This window comes from Manis pentadactyla, chromosome 3, assembly GCF_030020395.1.
Source record: "Manis pentadactyla isolate mManPen7 chromosome 3, mManPen7.hap1, whole genome shotgun sequence".
NCBI lineage: Eukaryota > Metazoa > Chordata > Mammalia > Pholidota > Manidae > Manis > Manis pentadactyla.
In genome coordinates, this window is record NC_080021.1 from 213076675 (window position 1) to 213099586 (window position 22912).

General features: G+C 47.7%; 1 protein-coding gene across 9 annotated transcripts in view; it reads left to right on the plus strand.

Annotated features, from left to right (window-relative positions):
• Nucleotides 1–22912, plus strand: part of MVB12B (multivesicular body subunit 12B) — a 170075-nt gene that overhangs the window by 54724 nt on the left and 92439 nt on the right. For all 9 annotated transcript variants that reach the window (XM_057499035.1, XM_057499034.1, XM_057499037.1 and 6 more), the window contains 3 exons: nucleotides 187–283; nucleotides 7120–7249; nucleotides 10629–10751. In XM_057499035.1, the coding sequence (XP_057355018.1) occupies nucleotides 187–283; nucleotides 7120–7249; nucleotides 10629–10751 (350 nt within the window). The remainder of the gene's footprint in view (nucleotides 1–186; nucleotides 284–7119; nucleotides 7250–10628; nucleotides 10752–22912) is intronic.

Below are 22912 nucleotides of genomic sequence, written 5' to 3' on the forward strand. Positions count from 1 at the left end.
TTCCCTGGGGCCACCCAAGTCCCTGTGTAATGGCTGGGGAACATTAAGTGGCACCTACTCTAATTACCCTGCTGTCTTAAAGCCGCACGAGTCATTGTGTTAAATATGCATTTTGAAGCCACACTGGCAAACCCACCATGGGGGTGTTCAGATTAATAGTCTATATCTCTTTTCTCTCTTCCCAAGAGTCATTTAGGGAACGTGTTAGTGGATATGAAGCTCATTGACATCAAGGACACTCTGCCTGTTGGCTTCATCCCAATTCAGGAGACGGTGGACACACGTGAGTCACCCTTTGGTACTACTCGTGACAACAAGAGTTTTATTCCTCCAGGTATATTTTTAGACATCTTTTATGTGCATTTTTCTTTGGAAACATTTTAGGAGGCCTTGCTGCGTGCCTATGAATAAGCCCTGTTGCTTTAGATGAGCATCTGGCTTGGGTCTCCAAGGAGCTTGCAGCGTTCCGGGCCACAGCATCTAAAGGAGCAGAGTGCCCTTTTCTCTTAGAATGGGGCTCCCCACCACCTCGGCTCACTCAGGAGCAGAACTTGAAACTGGTTATAGTTCTTCCTTAGTCTGTCCTCTGGTGAAGCCAAGCTTGGCACAACACCCAGAAGCAAGGGAAAAAATTCAAAAGATGTCCAGGGAATACAAGTGGACTAATGTCCCCATTTTTTGGCCCTTGGGGCACACAAGACAAGCCAGGAAGAGAAGGACTGCACATTAGAGTGCATAGGATTCAATCTGAGCGGGTTCTCTGGTCCCAGAACAGCGTGGATCAGAAGAGAATCACGGACGAATCAGAAGCTTCTTCAAGATCCTGGAGGGCTTTGGGGTTCTTGTCGTGCACATCAGTTATTAGGTAGTGCTGGAAAGCCTCTGGATATTTGAACCTCCTCCTTCTGGTGTAACGTGGCTTGTTTTATTTCTAATTACTGTTACCATCTTCAGGATATCTACAACAGTGCAGCAGAAAATAAAAAAACAGAGAATCCTTTTTCTATGACACGTGATTCATTTATGAAATTATCTCATTCTTTGTCATACATACCTCATTTTTCCATAACTCCATTTTGGACCCACTGTTTTTTGCTGTTTTCTTGTTAGAATTGCATGTAGAGCAGACTTTTCTGTATCTACACAGACCCCATATAGCTGTTATTTTAATGAAACATCTAGGTTCCATTGTGTAGCATATTTCAGTTTTCTTAGTCTCCTCACTTTTAGACATGTTGCTTTTCCTTTTTTGTTAATATGTGTGTTAGCTAATAAACATGGTAGTGGATATTTAGTATGTACTTACTGTATGCTAACCCCTGTGATAAATGCCGTATATATTTGATTTCATTTGAATCTTCAGAAGACCCCTATTCAATAGGGGAGATGGGTATTGTTATGCCCATTTCACATATGATAAAAATGAGGCACCCACAGGCAGGTCTGATGCCAGCCACACTTTTGACCATAATACCATTCTATAAGCATGTGTTTAAATACCTTCTACAGAGATATTTTATATATTTATGTACCAGGTCTTTTTGGCAACCGTTTTATTGAGATATAATTCACATACCATACAATTTAGCCATTTAAAGTGTACAGTATTTTCAGAGTTGCACAACCATTGCCACAATCAATTTTAGACACTTCATCGGCCCCAAAAGAATCTCCCAAACCCATTAGCAGTCACTCTCCATGTCTCCCCAACCCTCACTCCCCACCCCCTGTCTGCCCTAGACAATCACTGTGAACTCTCTACATAGATTTGCCTATTCTGGAATCTCATATCAGTGGGAACATACAATATGTGGTCTTTCACTTCTGGCTTCTTTCCCTTAGCTTACTATTTTCAGGGTAGGTTCACGGGGTAGCATGTATTAGTGCTTCATTCCTTTTTATTGCCAAATAATATTCCATCATAAGGATAGACCACATTTTGCTCAACCATTCAGTTGATGGATATTTGGGTAGTTTCTGTTTTTGGCTATTATGAATAATGCTGCTATGAACATTTATGTGTGGACATATGTTTTCATTGCTTTGGGGTACCTACCTAGGTGTGGAATAGCTCAATCACATGGTAACTACTTAACTTTTTGAGGAAATGCCAAGTTGTTTTACAAAGGAGCAGCACCATTTTACGTCCCCACCCATAGTGTATGAAGGTTCCAATTTCTCCACATCTTCACCAGCATTGCTAAGTGTCATTCTTTTTTTTTTTTTATTTCAGCTACCTTAATGGGTGTGAAACGGGCTCCGGTTGTGGTTTTGATATGCATTTCCCCAATGGCTAATGACCGTTGGACACCTTTTGATGTTCTGTTCGTCTTTTGTATATCTTCTTTGGAGAAATGTCTGTTCAGATCCTTTGCCGTTTTATGTTGTCTTTTTGTTATTGGGTGGTAAGAATATTTTAATACATTCTAGATAAAGCCCTTTATCAATTACATGATTTATAAAATTTTCTGCCAGTTTGTGGGTTTCCTTTTCACTTTCTTTTCACCCTTGAATACAAAAATTACTATTCTGATGGAGTTCCATTTATCTGTTTTTTTTTCCTTTGTTGCTTGTGCTTTTGATGTCATACCTAAGAAACCATTGCCTAATTCAAGGTCACCAAGATTTATGCCTGTGTTTTCTTCTACAAGTTTTATAGTTTTGGCTCTTTCTGTTATGTCTTTGATCCATTGTGAGTTAATTTTTGTGGATGGTATGAGATAAGGGTCCAACTTTATTCTGTTGCATGTGAATGTCCAGTTCTTCTGGCACCTTTTTGTTGAAAAGACTATTCTTTGTCCCATTGAATTGTCTCAACATCCTTTCTGAGAATGAATTGACCATAAATGTGAGAGTTCATTCCTGGACCCTGGTGCTCTTCCATTGATCTATATGTCTTTCTTCATGCCAGTACCACACTGTCTTGATTACTATAGCTTTGTAGCAAGTTTTGAAACTGGAAGTATGAGTCTTCCCACCTTGTTCTTCTTTTTCAAGATGATTTTGGCTATTCTGGGTCCCTCAGATTCTCATATGCATTTTGGGATCAGCCAATTTCTGCAGAGAAGCCAGCTGCGATTAGATAGGAGTGGTGTTGAATCTGTGTACCAGTTTGGTGTGTATAGATTTTGAATGATGTCTTATACTTGGCATTGCTGGGTCAGAGGTCCTTTAGGGTCTTCCCCCAATCTTCCTCTGCAAACATCTTCCTCATCTAAAGGCACCTTGTACTTTACCCCAACTGAGTTGTTACTGCATTCTTCATACTACTTTCTTTTCTGACTCTGTGTATTTGCTTTGTTGTTTCCCTCAACTTGGAATGCCCACACCCATAAAGCCAGGCTGCAGTTCTCCCACCTGATCCCCAGATACCACCTCAAAGCAAGCTTTCTGTCCTCTCCGCAATCAGAGAAGATTGATGAGTGCCCAGTGCAGGCACTGCGGGCTTTGGGATATAAAGACGATTAAGATACTAGCCCTTCCCTCAAGGAGCATAGTCCAGGGGGTGATGTGGACCCGAAAACAGGAAACTGATGACAACCACCAGGCAGAGCTGTAATCAGTTGGTGGTTGGGGGCCCTGTCTGCCTTCTTTACTGCTTTTCATCATACCTGGCACAGCACGTGTTTATTGAAGGGAGGGAGGGAAATAAGCACACGCAGGTTACAGTGGTGGGAAGCCAAAGGAAGGGATCAATTCTGCTTTGAAGTTCAGTCTTTACCACTGTCAGGACAAACTGCATCTTGGCGTAGTAGGAAGACCTGCGGTTCCAGGGTCAGATTCACCTGGTCTTGAGTCTGGTTCTGCCACTTACAGCTGTAGGATCCCAGGCAAAGACTTCACCCTCCTGGGCCTCGGTTTCCTCATCTGTGAAATGGGGGGAATATTGTCTTACCTCATAATGTGTTTTTACTTGTGTTTTAGCCATTTTATATGTTCTCTTTATGTCTTTGCTACTTATCCCTTTCTTTGAGGGCCAGATCTGTGTTGCTTTTGTCTCTGAATCACTTAAGGTACCTGTCATGCACAGAGCCTTGCTCAGAGGATGGGCTCAATAAAGATGTTTTATTACTCTCTGTTGCCAAGTTAACTTCCAGAAATACCAGTTCACAGTGCCACTAATGATACAGGCTTGTGCCTGTTTTCCACAGGCCTGCCAGCATAGGTTTAAAATTTTTTATTTAGTTTTACTACTCTAATTTTATTTAATTTTCACTTCATTATAGTAAGACTGAACATTTTTGCAAGTGTTTGCTGCTTTTGCTTATTCTTATATGATTTGTCTGCTTAAGAACTAAAATTGCCTTGTAGACTTGTATTAATTTCCCACTTTTCCCCTGTGTTTTTCTTAGTTTTAAAATTTGCATTGGTGTTCTTTTTGACAACTAATTGACTTATAATGTCTTTATATTGACATTCTGTAGAGCCGCAAGAGATTTCCCATTCTGCATTTTCCTCTCAATTTGTTGAATCAGTTGAGCGAGGAGGCCCAGGGCTGAGTCCCGTCTGGGCCCAGGGTCTCGCCGTGATCCTGGGCGGGGAGCCTCCCCCCCGTGACTTGGGGGGGCTTCGGCTGCTGCCCCGCGGACATTCTCAGGTCGGGTCCTGGCATCTCCAGCAAATGTCTTATCATACAAGCAGAGTGGGTTTAGGGCAGCCTTTTCATTTCAGGTCATACGGTCATTTCCTGGAGCCTTTACCCAGGGGACAGGTGAGCCCAAGCTGATTGGGTAAACCTATGGTCAGCCCTGTGCGGCTTGTGCTACATTTAAGGCCCGGATTTTATAAAGTCAGCCAAAAAGATGAGACTCCTGTAGTTAATTTAAAATACAGTTTGCTGCAATCCACACAGTACTTAAAAACTGGAAGACTGTTTGTTTTAGTAAAGTGCTGTGTCCTTTCTCTGTGTTCATTAGCATGACTGAACACATTTCTATTGACTCTGTATAATATGTTTACTTAAAATTAGGCCTGTTTAAGCATGTGTAATTAGTGACTCCATCTCTTACCCCGAGTTTGCTATAGATGCAGGAACAGAGCGAGGAGCAGCATGGTAAAATCAAGTGAAATGCCTGCATTTTCATTTACACTGAGGAAAAGCCTCACCTCATCACACTTTGGAAGGCCTTGGCTTACCAGCCAATAGTTTTGAAGGCACAGGGCTGCTGTGGTGCTTTCCCCCAGGGTCCCATCCTGCCCTGTGGGGCAGTGTTTGGGGTCTGCACTCAGGACATTATTACCCACAGCCTGCCCATCTGATGGAGTCCTCAGGTGCCTTGCCTAGGAAAAGAGCTGGAAAATTCCTGAGTGTCCACCTGCAGTCCCCCCACCCCATAACAACAGAACACCACCCCTGCCTCTTACCTCCCCTTGGTGAAATGAAGCCCGGCCGCAGGCCCAGCCTCCCTCCTCATCCCGTTCCCGCATCTGATGTGCCCATTTCCTGCCACAGAACTGAAATCTTCAAAGTCAGTGCCAAACACTGACCTGAGCTGTGTGTTGTAATGATGATAGCATTCAAGGCTGTTCTTTACCGAGCACTCGCTGTGTGCCAGGTGCTGGGCTAAATGAAGCACTTGTGTTACCAGTGTTTCTTTTACAGATAGCCAAACTCAGGCTCAGAGAAATTAGGTCATTTGCCTAAGGTCATAAGTGCTGGGAAATGGTGGAGTTGGGGCTTCAACCCAGATCCATCTGCCTCATGTATTGAGTGGCTGTAATTGACTGAAACTCATGTCTAACAACCACAAATGAGCAAACAAAAAAACACCTGGTGGTCACCGCGGGAGGTGGCTAAGGCACCGACGCAGTACTCTTAAGACCTGATTCATAAGAGAAAAGGATCACTTATTTATCTCTCCGTTCCTGTACAAAGTATGTTTCCGGGAGACATGAACAAGTAGTTGGAGGAGAAAAATTATCTTTTAAGTAGTAGAATTTCAGATAATAAATGCAGAAGAAATGACAGAATTAGAAAATCACCGTTTTGATACCTTGAATGGAATTACGGGTCTAGGCAACAGCCATCGGGATGGAAACACTGTTCCGAAAATGGTAGTTGGCACTTTATAGCCCAGGTACCAGGCCGACACCTCCGGAACCTGCTGCGGGGGGCCCCGCTGATCTCGGCCTCGTGATGTGACACCGTGTGACGTACATGCTCCACCTGTGACATGTACTTGCCTAAAATAGTCTGACCTGAATCCGACTGAGCCTTTTGCTCTGACTGCCAGTTCATAGGAGACACAGGGGAGTAACCCCAAATTCTCAGGCCTGCCAGTGCCCTGAAGAAAACGGGAGGGTGGAGACGCTGCTACAGAGAAAAAGGGACTTCACAGACCCAACAGCCAGATTCAGTGACCTAACGGGCATTGCTTGGATCCTAATCCCAGCACACCCACAGTTCAATGGCATTTGTGAGAGAACGGAGAAAACTTGAACATAGACTGTGTGTTGGATGCTATTAAGGAATTGTTCATTTTGTTAGGTATGACAATGGCATGGTGGCGATGTTAAAAAAAAAATTGGCTGCCATAGATGCCTACTGACATAATGATGGGCGACATGACCTTGTGGCGGAGATTCGTTTTAAATCCTCTAGCTGAACTAACGGGGGTGGGGGGACAGAGATGAACTCAGCTTGTCCTTTGTTGACAGTGTTGAAACTAGATGATGGGAGCATGTGGATTCATCCTACTGTTCTCTGTACTTCAGGGAATGTTTGGAAATTTCTCTAATGAAAAGTAAAAAAGAAAAAGTCCACATGGCAAAATATATTGTCAGTCAGGGTGCCTGTGAACAGTGAGCAGATCGTGGTTATGGCTTTTGGAAGCCAGCCCCATGGGGTTATACCAAGCTTCTCCTTGCAGAAGTGTAGCCCTGGAGCCCAGGGAGCCCCTTCTCAGCAGGGACGTCGGGGGCCAGGTCCTGAACACAGGGCAGGGGGCTGACCGGCGCCCGTGCTGCAGTCACGGCCCGTCCACCGGGGCCCGTGGACGGCAGAGGGCAGAGCCCAGCTCTTCTGTCGGGCGACTGGGTGACCATTCACTTCTGTGTTCAGAATAGACATGTTGGCATCTCTCAAGGATTCACACCTTTTCTTGTTGTCCTTTCCTTCAGAGGAAGTGGCTTTTAGGAAGAAGAGGCTGTGCATTAAATTTATCCCACGGGATTCAACTGAAGCTGCGATTTGTGACATTCGGATCATGGGCCGGACCAAGCAGGCACCTCCTCAGTACACATTTATTGGGTAAGTCTGAATGACACAAATCTCATCTCATCTGTCTGCTGAGGTCGCGAGCGGGGATGAAGTCCGGAGGCTTCTGCGTGACCCGCAAGCCCTCAGCCAGTTGCCTCTCCAGCCTCAGGGCGCATTGTTGCCCTTCGTGCTGATATGGCAGCCAGTCCAGAACACCACGCCGTTGACCTCTCCAGGCGTTGGTCCATGCTGCCCGCCCCACCCGAGAGCCTTCCCTTCCCCTGTCCGTGTGTCCGTCCTGCAGGCTCCTCTGGGCCTTTCCAGATGCCTGAAAACCAAGGTGTTCTGGCCTTTGCAGCCACTGGGTCTCTGCTCTCTGCACTGTTTATTCCCCTCAAGAAAGTCTGGGGAGCACCCAGGAACCCTCGATGTGCTGGTGAATAAGGCAAAGAGCCCGCCCTCATGGAGTCAGAGCTCCAAAAGGGAGAGAGAGGCAACCGACCAGCAGTAAACGAGGGTGCCTGTTGCAGGCAGCTGTGGATGGGGGCGCTGCAGCCAGGGCTCAGGAAGGCAAGGTTTGAGCAGAGACCTGAATGTCAACAGGCAGCCAGCCACGCAGAGATTCGAGGGCAGTGCCTTCTGGGCTGAAGGAAGAGCAGGTGTAAAAGTGGAGACGGGCGTGGCAGGAGGTACCCATGCTGGGATGAGTGAGTGAGGAAAAGCCGGGGATGGGGGACGTGGTGGCAGGACCTCGTAGGACATGGCAGCATTTTGCATGTTATTCCAAGCATACTGGAAAAGCATTGGAGGGGTCTAAGTTGGGAAGAAACATGAACATTACATGACTACATGAAAATTCCCTGCACCATTTTTTGGTCTGATAGTCATCCTCCCTGGTAAATGGAGGACCGCTGAGAAGGGCCCACTGTGTCATGTTCACCCAGGAGCCTTGGTGCTGGGCACGGGCCTCACTCTGCAGCTGTTTCATAAAACTAAGCGCAGGGCATCTCAGGATTTCACTGTGGACTCTTGTGCTTGTAAATGTTAGGGAACCCCGTCCAGGCTGGCTTCAGCAAAAGGACAATTTATCGTCCGACGTAACAGCAGAGTCAAGGGAGCAGCATGGCTTCAGGTGTGGCTGGAAGTAGGTGCTCGGAGGATGGTACTAGGATCTAGTTTCCCCCTTTCTACCTCCTTGCTCTGATTTGTCAGGGTGGATACCATTCTTAGACATCATCTCCCTGAGTGCAGGAATGGTGGTGGGGTGGCTTTACCTACTTTTCCTCCAAGTTCAAGTCCTGAGGCAAAGACAAATCTGTATTCTCACCAATTCAAACAGAAATTCTAGAATGTGGCGTCACTGGTCTTGACTGATCTCACTGGGGTCATGTGCGCCCAGAACCCATCGCTGCTACCTGGGGGATGTCTGAGCTGCAAGTGGGATCAGCTCCACTGGATTAAAGGGGTGGCTGCCCACCAGATACAGAGAGGTAAAAATCAGAAGGGGGCTGAGTGGGTGCTGGGAGTCAGAAAGAGCACCGACGTTCATCACACTCAGTCACCTGAAATTCGGGTCTCAAGGGCATCAGTGTGGTAGGTGGTGGTCAGTCCCCTCGGCCACATGTCTCTCCCCCAGGCCGGCTCTGCAGGCATCTCGGTGGTCCCTGTGGGTCTCCATTGGACCCCTTCTACTTGGCCTTTGAGGTCAGCCTCTGGATCTGGGCTGTGCTATGTTTTGCTTCTTGTTCACTGGAGCCCAGGTCCTCATCTTCACTCTAAAAGCCAGGGCCCCTCCTCAGGCCCCACACAGGCCGGGTGTTGGATGAGAGTCGTGGAATTTGCTCAAAGTGTTATGGGAGCAGGTACCACAGAAACAGACCATTTTCATCTTGGTGCACAATTGTTTAGACTCCTGAGCTATGGAATCTGAAGGCTCTGTGTCAAGATTTGTGGCCCTTAAGAAAGACTCCATGTAATCATTCCCTTCCTACACACTCAAAAATCCTATTCTGCATCATGGTTCCCACTAATTGTGTAAACCGAGTTACGGGAATAGGAGGTAGTTAAGAGAATAACCATACTTCACATACCTTAGGAGCAGCCATTTACATACAAATAGTAGAACCCAACAATTTAATAATGAACTTTTAAAGTCTAATTTCAGTTACTATGTGTATTTAATTACAAACTATACTACTTTAAAAGGCTCTGTGTTTAACCAGTTTAAGTAATTCTAAAGAATAGATTATTACCATGTATGTCTCAGTAATCAAAACTAGAATTTTCTTTCCTCTATATCATTTTGAAAAGATGCCCAATAAAAGTATATTTTTGTTTCATCTTGTGGTAAAAATTATTTTCCAAAAGAAGACAATTCCAGTGTTATTTTCAAGAAAGGAAAGAATTCAGTATTGAGAACTCTGAGTCACTTTTTGTTAAATACAGGCACATTTCCATGCATTACTTTGCGAGGGTTTGGGGCTGTCTGTGGGGGGGGCAACCCAAGACTGGGAATTGCTCCTCCATGGCCTGACCACTGGGCCGTCACTGACATGTGGCGAAATCAGTACAGCTGATTGGAATTGGCTGTCTGATATGGTTTAGAACAGGTTCTGTAGCATACTGAGAAGCTACTAGAAGTACCCACTGAATAAATCTCTTGCCATTTTTTGAAGAGGCGATATTCTTCAACATCCCAGAATGCAGTTCTGAGGGGCATTTAAGAAGTTGTAAGTTGGATGTGGCTAAAATAAATCCCTTACAGTTCCTAAGAACACACCTGTCCCATGAACGCTTGTGACTGTGTGGCATGGGGCTGGGCTGCAGAGGGACGTGGCATGTCTCAGGCCCCTTCGTGGCCACTCTTAGTTGTGGTGGTTCCTGCAGCACATGCCTCAGGCTTTGTGGTTTGCAGGTGTGTCCCAAACTGACCCTGAGGTGACACTCCTGCAGCACGGAGCATTATCCAGAGGTTGGGGCATGTCATCTTGCAGGGTGGGGCCAATTCTTATGGTTGTAAACCAGGCATATACGTCTGTCAGCCCGTTGATTGCCCTATCTGTTCTCACTCTAACCATACAAAGGGCTTGAAGTGCTTGTCACATAAATACCCACAACAAAATGGCAAAATAATAAGAATTTTAAAGATGGAGAACCAAGGGAAATGTTGATAGTGTAGGAGGAAGCAAGTTCCAGGAAGTGCAAGAGATGGCCATGTCACAAAGGCCTGCCACTGGGACAGACGTCTTCACGTCAGGCTCTGAGCTGTGACACGCAGAGCACAAAGGGAGGTGAGGCAGCCGATTTGGGGCAGGAATTGATTCCCTGGTGTTTGAGGCTATGATTCTTTTAAATGAGTTGGTTTGCTTTGTCTCTCAGGTAAATGCTTTGTGCCAAACAGTGCCATCAAGATTTCTCTTTTCTCCTAAAGGGAACTGAACAGCATGGGCATCTGGTATCGAATGGGCAGAGTACCAAGAAATCATGACTCATCTCAACCCACAACGCCCTCCCAGTCATCGGCTGCTTCCACCCCAGCCCCCAACCTCCCCAGGTGAGGCCTCGCGGGGGCACCTTACGCTCTTGTGCTTGTTACAGTCACGTGGTCTTGGGTCCCACTGCATGACACTAAGAACGCCTCCACTCGGTCTCTGCTGGAACAGAGCAGAAGTTAGCTGGAAAGTCGCAGATGTCATAGGCCTTTAGAGAGCATATCCACTTTGCATTACATGAATGCAAAGGCCTTTCTGTATTCTATGTAGTACATATTCTGCAGGCTCCTAAAAATAGCAGAATATGCCACTTTAAATGAGCTTGCCATTCTAAAGTGCTCGTAGCTGCACACCACACACGACCTGTAGCCACGTGGTGGGGAGCACCGGCCATAAGAAGGGGGAATTCCTCCTCTGCCCTGGCCAGCGACAAATGTGAAATCCAAGAGGGCTGGTAAGTAATTTGGTTTGTTTTCATATTGTTTCTTCTCTCAAGGACCTACGAACTAAGAAATGGGTAGTTTGTGTGTGTGAGAGAATAGTGAGAAGTTTTTCATTTTTCACAGAGAATCTTGAGTGAGTCCCCTAGTCGCTCTGCAGCTGAGTTTGGTCGTACTAAAGGTCGTCATGGTCTCTACAGGTTCTGCAAAAAGCAGATGGTAAAAGGAATCCTGCCAAAGAAAAAAACCTCTCGATCACGCGTAGTCAATGATTTGAGGACAAGGGAAAAACAGCAGTGACGGAGTAAGTTTGAGGAAAGGGTTGCAAAAGTAAATAAAACAAGAACCAGTGAGGTGGTGCCATTGGGAAGCAATGTGATGAAAAGCGGGGAGCCAAAGGCGCCCCCCTGGGAGAAGGAGGTGAACTAAACCTGTCAGGAACAGGACAGAATCATCACCGGTGTGCTCCTCCTCCAGGAGCCCACAGCCCACCCGCCGCCTCCGGGTTGTACAGAAGAGAGAGCGGTGTGGCCGCTGGTCTCTGCTTGCTGTCCTCCAGCTGGGCGTCCACCTGCCTCAGAGCGCCACTGTGCTGAGCCGGCAGCTCTGAGGACTCTGTCCTTTAGGATATCCCCCATAAAGACAACCTGGTTGTTCTTGTGACCATTTCACAAACCGAGAGTGATACTTAACTACCCTGGGCTCCCCTGAAACTTTAGATGCATCAAGTGTCTCTGTTTGGTTTAGGAGTGTGAGGCTAGCCCTCCTCACTTTGGTGCTCGCTCATTCCCAGACCCAGAGCACCGTCACGGCCTTGGCCACCCGCCACCCCCTGTGCTCAGCGTCTGTGCAGGCCCATCCCATAAGTTTGGAGTTATCTCAGGCCTGTCTCATGTGCTCAGGCCCATCACCCAGCCTGTAGCTGCTCCCCGTTGACTTCACATGGTCTGGAAGGGCCTAGAAAAGGGCAGGTGTTATCCTCCTGGTAGATAAAGAAAGAGCATGGATTACCCCAGCTAAACAGGAGGAGCGCTTGCCCCAGAAGCTTGCTGGTTGGCGTGAGAGCACAGTTGGCCACAACCGAAGCAGGCGCAGTGCCTCGGAGCACAGTGTACGTGGGGCTTGTCCACTTTACTACCATGTGCAGTTTATGATTACAGTGGCTACAAGGAAATTGATTTTGTTTTACTCACCAAATACAACAAGTGTTAACAACTGTCAATATAAAATGTATTCTGATTTGACTGAGTTGAATCAGCCCGTATGCTGTAGGATAACCAAATGTTATGTTGATGCCCCCCAGTAAAAGCCGCTGAGTGTCCAAGCTCTCCTCTCTCCCTGGGCGGTAATGTACAGGTGTCAGGAACACCTGTATGAGCCTCCCAGTTCTTCAGGGAATTTTTTATGTTTATCTTTGGTTTTTGTATTGCTTTCCTCTCCAGTATCTTTGACTTAAAAAAAAAAAAAAAAAAAAAAGAAAGGCAGATTATTCATTCAAAATTTTCCACTGAAGATTTATGAAATGATGACTGTGTTACTTTATTCCTCGAGGCTTCAGGTCCCTCTGAGCTCCCCAGCAGCTTTCTCTCTCGTGGTGAGTCACAGTGGCACGTGTGTTACCGGCATGGGGGTCTGCAGTGGACTCACTTGTAGGTGAAGGTGTCCACGCCTGCCTCCCATGGTGTCTGGTTTTCTCTCACAACTCTGAGAGTCGAACTTGAAGCTGAACTGGTAGCCTCGGTTTCCTTTCCTGTTCCAGGCTTCTGCGGGTGTGTCGCGCATCCCCTGTCTCAGATGTCAGTTCAAATGTTTCCTGTCCCAGGAAGCCTGCCCTGAACGCCCTGGGTCTTGGCCTGTGCTGGGCTCTCCCAAGCACTTACTGTGAGGCCGTCCCTTGTGTTGTGGTCCTGTTGTGAACAACTTGAGGGCCGGGGCTGTGTCTGGTGCCTGTTGCCTCCCAGTGCTCAGCCCAGATGCAGGCTGTGTTCAGTTGACCCTGGGCTGCAGCGCCCATGCCCCCACCCCGACCCGAGACGACTCCTGAGTCCCTCAGTGCTCCTGGGGTCTTTACTGATTGTGAGAGTAATACAAGCTTGTAGAACTTTGACCGAGTATAGAAAATAATGAAAAAAAACAGAAATTCTATTTCCATTGAGCAAAGGCTCATAACCTCTGGTTATATTCCCTTCAAGTCATTTTTCTACGTACTTTTTACATAGGTGATATCATATCAGTTAAGAGCAAGTTTGTATTTTGCTGTTGCTTGTGTAACATCAAACCATGAGGGTAAGAAATCAAGGTGGTCTTTGTGTGGACGCAGGGATCAAGTTGCAAAGCCCAGGCTGGAGTGAGAGTGGTGATGCAGCGCCCTCTACTGACCAAATTTGGGGGCGGCAGGGAGGACTGGCATGCTCGTTCCCAATGGTCGGCAGGCCACTTTCCCAGCAAATCAGGTTCGGGTGGCGGTGGTGGGAGGGGCCATGGGAGGGGCTAGTAGCAGATTTGTTGCCTGCTTGAACCTAACTTTTATCTCAAAAGCTAAAAACGTGTGGTCTGCCTCCATTGCTAATGTTGTCGCTCATATTTCAAAGAATTCCCCATTTCTGGGAGAGCTGTTATCCCCAGCTTATATCGGACAGAAGGGCCAGTCGGTGGACCTTTTCAGAGATGATAGGTCATCCCCAAAGGGCCCCATTGTCCCAGCAGAAATGCCTCCTCTTTCCAGGGGCAGGTTTTGCCGCAAGGAACAGGCGTTCTCGTCTGTTTCCTTTCTGTTGTTGGAAAGAACAGTCTCAGGGCCAGAGTGGAGCTGTCCTTCCAGAAGCGGCAGGCCCCCCGGAGAGACGGGATGTCCACGCCCGAGGCTCATGAACTAGACGCAGTGTCTGAAGCTCGTGGCAAAAAGGATACGACGTCTGGGCAGAGCTCCTCCTCCTTATTCAGTGAATCTTCATCTCACAAGCATTTGGCTCTGCACACGTTTCTTGACGGTTTCCAAGTGAGGAAGGGACACCACTTCTCCCAGGAGCTCAGGGCCTGCCTTCTCTCTGGGCGTCAGCCCTGCTTTACCCGCTGCCGTCTACTCCATGTCGACTATCAGGGGCTGAGGCCCAGTCCTACCTCCCATCTCTCCTCCGGGCTGCCCTCAGCTTCGCGAGTCTAGCATACAAGCAGATTGGGGTCCGTGGACCCAGGCTGTTCTGATTCTCTTCTGTGCCACTGCCCTGGTGCGGGGTGCAGGTAGAGAGAGCACCTTCCTGCTTCAGCCAGAGCACCCCCACTCCTCCCTGTCACATATGATTCTGCAGGGAAGGAAAGCTGCTGCTGCAGGTACCAAGGCTTGGAAAAGTTCTGGAAGCAGGTGGTTTCAGTGGGGTGCCAATAGCCCTTGAGTGTGGATGAATGAATGGTTCTGTGCTGTTCTCCCAGGAGGCGCCCCCAGTGGACTGCAGCCCCCTGGCTTACTGAACAATCGAACCAGTGGCTTGATAAAGACATCAGAGGCATGCTTATCAAATTTGCAGATGACACAGAGTCATTAGGGAGAGCTGATGTGCTGAATGACAGAATCAATACTCGACATCTCCTCTACAGCTACAACACCCTGCTGGAGCCAGGAGATGAAAGGCGATGGGCAAAAATGGGCAGTGCCCCAGAGGTTCAGAAAATCAATTGCACAAGAACCAAACTGAGGAGCCCTGGCTTAACAGCAGTTTGTGTGAAGTGGCTGGGCACGGGCTCGGGTTGTGTGGGATGCATCCTGGTGTGCACTAGGTAGGTCCCATGAGATGGTGTCCCACACCTGGCAGGTCCATCTGGAGGGTCGTGTCTGCAGCTACACATCACCCTGTACACGTTACCTGGTGGGGCGGTGAATTTGAGTGTGGAGAAGCACCGAGTTTTGACCCGAGTAGAGAGGGCAGCTGGCGTTGGGGGTTTAACTGGTCAGTGTGTGGAAGGGAACGTATAGGTGCTTCCATGTGGGGAGGTGCCGTTGGGAGCCCCAGGAGGCAAAATCATTAGATCAGGTGCACTGGAGTCATAGGAAGTAGATTTGGGCTTAACATTTTAGAAAATAAAGAAAACGTGCAAAAAGTAAAAAATTTCCGGGCGATGAAGGAGCTGACTTAAGAGGTCAGTGCTCCCAACTGCTACAGCATTTGGGTTCTTCAGACCTTGAGGGGTGGTTCTTAAGCCTTGTTCACAGAATGTCTCAGATACTCTTTCCCATCCTGAGAAATTCAGACTCCGCAGACCTGCAGGTAGGGCCACAGGCGCCTGGCAAGGAAGACTCCAGGGGGCTCCGGAGGGCAGGGAGGTGCAGAGCAGTGGGCGTCTGCGCAGAGGCAGCCCCCAGGGGCTCCTCCCCGGGATGGAGGGCGCCCGGGGCCTTGGCGGTGCTGGCACTGGGTCTGTGTGCCAGTACTGGCATGTGGGAGCTGAACGGCAAGTGTTTCTTTTGTCCCTTTCAGAGTCCATCTAAAATAAGTAGTCTGGCCTCCGGAGTGCTGGAATTTCTCAAACATTTTATGTTGATGTAGACACAGGGCCAAATCTGTCCCAGAAAATGTGGGATGTGATTCCGGTGGCTCCACCCTGTGCCCTCATCTGCCAGGGGTGCTGAGTCTTGTACACCACGGTTCTGAAGGAGAAGCTGCTACCTGAACTCTGCCCCCCACAGATCTCAGCCCTGGGCCTGTCCTGAGACTTGTCCCTGCCCTGAGCAGGCGTCGCCTTCCGTCCCCGGGCCCTAGCATGCGTGGCTCCTTTCCCAGCTGTTGAGTCCTGCCTGCAGCCTCCCAGGAGCCCCTCCCAGGTGCCAAGCTTCCCTTATAAGGTACGTGGTGCTGCTCTGAGTTGTCCCAGTGATTTGTCAGCTTCCAGCAAGTTGTCAGTCACAGGTTCCCAAGTATGTTTCTTAGTGACAGGCATAATTGTACTTAACTTTTTGCATGGATGTTATCAATCTGTGACAGATACTCTGGGAAATGGGGCATTTTGATTGCAAAAGATCTGTCACATGCATTTAGTCTTCCTCTCAGGGACACAAGGATTCAGTCACAACTTTTGCATGTCGATGTCAGGTTTTGAGAACATAGATCCTTGCTGACCTCAAAAGTGGTTCTGTCACTTATCCCCGGGCTGTCATCTAAAAGGTTAATGGCTCTTCTAAAGGAGAGGGAAAATCATGTGGTGGTGATCTGGAATTCAGGCCACGCTTGCCCGGGCCCATCACATCCTCTGTCAAAAGCCCAGGAGCTGCTGTGCTCCATTCTGGCCTCCCTGACTCCACCTTCCTATGGACCTGGGATCAACCCTGGTACTTGATCAACCTACAGAATAAGCCAGCAACCGGGGTGGAGCCTTAGCTCACTGGCCGGAGACCTGTTGTCTAAACTGACAGCCTAAAATCCTTAGGCCACTTCTGTCAGTGTTCAGTTGTAAGGTGGTCTTTGTTCCACAGATGACATCTGTTACCTCCCTGTTGTTGCAGGACTTGAGCGAGAGGCCCAGAGTTGCACAGATCAAGGAGGCCGAGTCTTCCTTTTCCTGTTGAGGTGTTTGCCACCCATCCTGAATGGCAGAGGCTTGGCGCAGGAGATGTTTGCCTATAAGGAGGCCCAGCAGGCTCTCCTCTTGTACAGCTTTCGTAGGAGAAGGCTCAGCTCAGAGGACGGGAGGAAATTAATTTTAGAGTTGAAAGCCATCCTTTTAATATAAGATTCCTCATTTATGTGTCCTGCAACTAGAAGGCAAAGCTAGGGGCTGATTCCAGTGTTTCTTTTTGTTCCCCTCCTAGTTAACAATTTATGCCATGGATACTGAGCTCTATTTCCATAGTAGCAAGAGATGGTTTGGGGGTATGTCAGCCAAGGGAACACTTTGCCCTGGTCCCATCAAAGGGAGGCATGGGGCTCGCTGGTCCAGCAAGGGCCTCTGCAGGGCATGTCCAGGCATCAACGTGGGTCTGGCTTCACTTGGACTAATTAGACTTCCTTTTCCGTCACACAAAAATCACACACATTTTTGTTGATTTAATTCTGAAGACGAGACACACATTTTCATGTCCTTCCTTGATGTGACACTCCTTTGAAGATGCAGACTGTAGCACAGATGTGGTTTTCGCACAGGCCCATGCGTCTTGACTGCCTCACTCTGCTCGTGTGCCTTCCACCCAAGCCAGGTTGTCTCAGAGGAGAACCCTCTGGAAGGGTAGGACCTGAACACTAAGTCAGAGATGAGAGGTTGGGCTTCCTAGGGCTCGGGTATTATTTCATTTAAAAAGCCCATGTTTACATTCTTTGCCTGGAACTACAAAGTCCTGGGTTGCCTGCCATCTGGTTGGGGTTTTTTAACGTGCTCATGTTCTTCTTTCTTGTCCAGAACCTTCCCTGGCTTTCTGTTTCCTGACATGTCTCCCACATCACCTTGCACTAAGCAGGCGAGCCTCCTCTTGGCCCCTGAGCACACCATCCTCACCTCAGAACCGTCTCTGCCTTGGCCATCGCAGTGCACCTCACCTTGCACCAGCCCCTGCACTCTTGAAAGGGGCAGACTAGGCTGTAGCAGGCTGACGCCTGGTCCTTTCCCCCTCCAGACCTGGGGCAGCCCTTGCCTCTTCTAGAAAGCCTTCCCAGTGTTGTGTTCCCCTTTCTCTCCTTCAGGCACCAGCACCATACAATTCAACATTTCACATTTCTCTGTTGTTGCTCTGTGTATTTATGTTTGGTCTTAGGACTAGAGTCGCTGGCTTATTGATGACAGGGATTCTCGTGTCTCCTTTTTCTCCTTTAAAGCCTCAGAAAAGGCTAGTCACACAGAAATAATGATGCTAATACTGCACCACTGTGTGACGAAATTCAGCAAGTATACTTTCAACTGTGTCATCTCATTTGATACAATAAGTGGCCAGTGAGAAACGTGTAGCCCCCAGAAGGTAGGGACCTTTGAGCTCCAGGTGCCTGGCACATGGTCGACACTCAGAAAATATTTGTTGAATGTATATAGTGAGCTGGTTTAGCTACATAGGACCATGTATCATTTATTCATCCACTCTCCTTCCATCCACCCATCCACCCAGCAGAGACTTCTGTTGTACTTACTAGGTGTCAGGCACTGCTCCAAGCACCATACAAATTATAACTCATTTAATCCTTATAACAGCTCTGTGAGTCACATACTGCTGTCATCTCTGTATTAAAAGAAGGAAACTGAGATCAGGGAGGTTAAATTCCTTTCCCCAGGTCACACAGCCTCTAGGTGTCGGGGCTAGGATTACTACCTTTGGCTTGCAGACTGTCCCTGTGCCCTGATGCTCATGGCCACAGGGTCACTTGTTGGGAAGCAGCCACCCAGCTGTCCCAGCCGTCTTCACCTGCAGCTTCTCCAGGCTCCTGACGGGCAGCAGGGAGAGAAGGGCTTCCCAGGGGGAGCACATGGGGGTGGGAAGCGCGTTCACACTCTTAGCTTAGGGAGCCGTGTGAAAGCTGGCTGGGGGCCAGCGTCCTTAGCTGTGAATGGAGACCAAGGAGAACATGTGGAAGCCATGCACGAGAGGGTCCCAGTGGCACAGCTCCCTTGAATAGCTTCAAAGCCCGTGATTAAGCAGGGTTACAAACAGTTTGATTTATTCTGTGATTATGAGTGTGGTGTGAAAGAGACCTACAGAGGGAAGGCTATTTGAACATCTTCAGAATGCTTGTGTCACAGAGCTGGGACTGCTTTTGCAATGGCATCAAACTTAGTTTTGGTGTCAGAGTAATTTTGAAGGCAAAATTTCATTAGAATGTGGTTTTGTATTGTTAGATATGAATGATGAGTTTAGGCTGAGCAATATACTTTTTGATATTAATTTTTAATAGGGCTTCTTGGGAAGTCAGAGCTTCTGTTTAATGAAGAATTGACTATTAGTCAATACAGCTTCCGCCTCTGAGCTGGCCTCTCGCTTTCATTCTCACACATCAGATTCTGACAAGGTATTGCCGCTTGTAAACGTGTTATCTTTGTAATTTTTGTGACTTGGTGAGTGTCTTATTTTTCTTGGTGGTTATGACAGTTACGTGTGCCTCTCTTTGCTGTTGTCCCGGAAGCAGGGTCATAAACGTGAAATGATTTCCTCCTCTGCCTGGTTCTCAAGCTCCGGGGTCTGGAGAAAGGCCTTTTTCAGGATTATGAAAATAGTTTTCCGTGTGTCAGAACAGATTTATCAGTTCACTTTAGGGTCGGTTTTGTGAACCAGACCATTTAGAGGAGGATATTTTACCTTTTATCAGAGTGGAAGTTGACAGTCTATTTGCAGGTAGCTCTACAGAATATTTCACCTGGGTCTCTCGGTGTAAATCTAGCCGCCAAACAAAGTAAAAATGGGTGTTAAGCGAAATTTCCCAGTATTTTACAGCACCTTCCCCCCCCAGTGCTGTTCCATTTCAAGGCAGAGTTTCAATTATTAATTCGGATATTTAATACAACTGTTTGCTTGCAGTAACTTTTAAAAGGCCTCTTGAATTTATTTAGGTAAGAGTTTTGCCTGTGGGTAGGGTAGCGTTCAACTTGAATATCCTTCTTGAGCAGCAGATGTTTATTTCCAGTTGAATAATAATATTAATAATTATTAGAATAAATATAATTATCATCATCATCATTATTTCAGCTATAATATTTTGAGCATCTTGTGCCAAGCATTGTGTAGACACTTTATGTATATTAATCTTTATAACTGTGTTGTGAGGTGAATGATATGTCCTCTTTTGAGAAATGAGAAAACTGACACTCGGAGAGACAGTGCCTGGCCCTAGGGCTGGGCATTAGGATTCAGGGGAGCAGGATCTGAGCCCAGGTCCCCCCATCCTGTCCTGCCTCCCTCCACGAGCCTCAGGGCTTCCTGAGATCTCAGGACTCTCTACCCCAGGGTCTCCTGCAGCCCGAGGGTGGGGCTCTCAGGGGACCAAATACATCCATAAACTCTTCCAGACCCTGGGCCACATTCCACCTCCTTACTAGTCTTTGCTTTATTTTGCTCAACAAATTGTTTTCCACAGCTTTGGAGATTGAGGGGGCAGGAAGTAGAAGAATGTGCCTGTGGTTCTTTGTTAGGGTTTCTCGTTTCCAGCCCAGACTGTCCGTTGCCTGCCCTGCGCGCTAACGCATGTAGCCTTTTATGAATCTGAGTTTGGCAGCCTCCCTGCTCTTGAACTTTGGAAAAGCAGATATTTTAGTAGGCTGGACAAAGATGAAAAGCTAGCAGCGCCCATATGTTCCTTGTTTTTAAAAGTAGGGTCAGTGAGGTTTAGAGACTCTTTAAATATTTCAGTTTATAAGATCAGACTAGATCATCTGGAATGGAAGTGCGGTGCCCTTGGTCCCAGACTTGGCTTTTTTCTTCATTTCTTTTATATGGGAGGGAGGCGTTTTGGCATTGCAGAGTTCATGTGTAATAAAACTTAAATGCAGTGAATAAATACCATGATTTGGAGTGTTGCTGCAGCTATGAAAGGTAGTGCCCCCACCCCCCACCCCACCCCCAGCTTTTTTTCTGTTCTTAAGTAATCAGTGACTTGAAAAATAGCAGATTGGTCCAAGAATGGTAACTTAAGAAGCTAAAAAGTCCTGAGCTTTAAATGAGTGTAGTCTTCGGCATTTTTCTAAGGAAGCATTTTCTTCACTCGATTAAATCTTCCCACGTTGAGGGTAGACATCCATCCTAAAATGCATATTTGAATAAATGCAACGCCAGCTTGCATTTTCAGTTAAGACGGTGCTGTCCTTCGCCCTCATTTCCTCATGGATTATGAACGGCAAATAACGCGGTGGTAGTTTTTCTTGATCCCAAGGTATTTATAGAGGCTCCGGATGTGAGCGGGTGCCTAGGCTGACCCCAAGTTGCCAGTGTGCCCTTGGGGGTGACTCGACACCTCACATGTGGGGAGAGACTGATCTGAGTCAGGCCACTGCAAAACACCTAGCATCGCACTCTCCACCATAAGGTGAGACCAGCAGCGTCCTTATGACCCTTGGTCACCAGCACCAGGTGCTGGGACACACCTGGCAGAGGGAGGGCTGCCGCCACTACCCTCACAGAGCCGCTGACCGCCCGGAGGGGAGGGCCCTCGCCCTCCTCACCGCCGCACCCTGCTAGCCGGCATTTCCTGTCATGTTCTATTCACTCTTAATACTTCTTCGATTCTAAATTTCAGAAGTAATTTGTCACTTTAGAGGAGGGAGTCATTAATAACCATTATTTAGACTGTCGAGTCTTCCTGTGTGTGTGCGTGTGACTGAGTTAAGCATCCAAAAAACTGGGCTTGTTGGTGGCAAACGGGGCTTCTGCATTGACAGGTAGGGGCCGGCCCCCCCCCAGCCGGCCTTTCTCCTGTTCTGGTTATTCCAAGTCTGTCTTTAATCACCGGTAGGGAGGTGGCAGAGTGGTTAAAGCACGTCCTCCTGGAGTTCATTAGTATTATTACCAGAGACCGTGTTGTAAATTGTTGACTGTTTTTTTAACTGCTTGGAAAAAATTTCTCCTTAACTATTTCATTTTAATGTACTTCTTAGAAAAAAAAGATTTTTCTCCTCAAACCCTTGAAGCAGAACAGTTCACTGGCTGTGGGCTCTGAGCCGTCGTCCTAAGTGAAGCCGAAGTCCTGCTTGTCACCCTCAGGCTGTGGAGTGGGGACCAGGGAAGAACCCCCAAGCCTTCCAATAGTGGTTAAGAAAAGGAATGGGCATTCAGTGCATGTTAATGCACATTGTTGTTCTTTAACATTAAAATTCCAGCAAGGTAGTAATAATTACTGTTAATATCTTTCGGTGGAAACTTACAGTAAAGGAGCAATAGTAGAAACAGTATTTAAGGGAGAGCTGCCGGCATGATAAGAATGCAAATAAGTGTTATTAGCCTAATGATTTTGCCGTCGCCATGGTTGTGCGGCAGCAGTGTTGTGAATATGTCATCCGGCACCCGTGAATTTGGAAAGTGTGTCAAAACACAACTTCAATTAGTTTGCTCTAATTATGGCTCTGGAGAGTTTGTAACTACATCACTCCTCATTAAAAGAGATTTTCTTATATGGATTAATGTAATATACAAAGGAAAGTTTGAAAGTTCCCGACGCCATTTGCTCCCGCCATGAGCAAGCTCGGAGCAGGGCTGACGGCTTCTGGGTGCGCCGCGGGCCCCCCGGGTGGGGCGGGCAGGGGCGCCGCCAGAGGAGGCCGCGCTGTCACTGCAGAGGAGGCCGCGCTTTCCTCCCGTCCCGCAATCCGTTTCCTGCAAAAAGCGGCCATTGCAAATGGAGTTTGCCGATTTCCGCTAGAGGGTAATTGAGCCCATTGCAAGCTTTTAAGAGGAAATTGCTGATCTGCCGCTATCAGGATGCCCCTCATTCTCAGCACGTCCGTGGGGCCTGGAAGCAGAAAGATCTCTAGTCATGCCACGGCCGCATGCAGTAAAGTCAGCCTCCGGTCCTGTCCTGGGGACCGTGGGGGAGAGTGCATGGGAAAATTGGGTATTTTTGGTCCTGCAGAATTACATGGCACCTGTGAAATGTCAAAAGTCTTTTCACACAGTGAAAAAGAGTAGTTGAAGGAGATATTAGCTCTTGTCTAAATTGATGGGTAGTTTATCAGTGCTATTGTCGAGCCAGTGCTATTTTGAAACAAGAAAAACAAATGCACATTTTCCTGTCTGTTACTGACTCCCCCCTGCCCCTCCGCCGCTGCCCTCAGACACCAGTAGTACTCTGCAGTGCCCACTCTGAGGTGCCCCTGTTCAGGGTCTGGGCAGC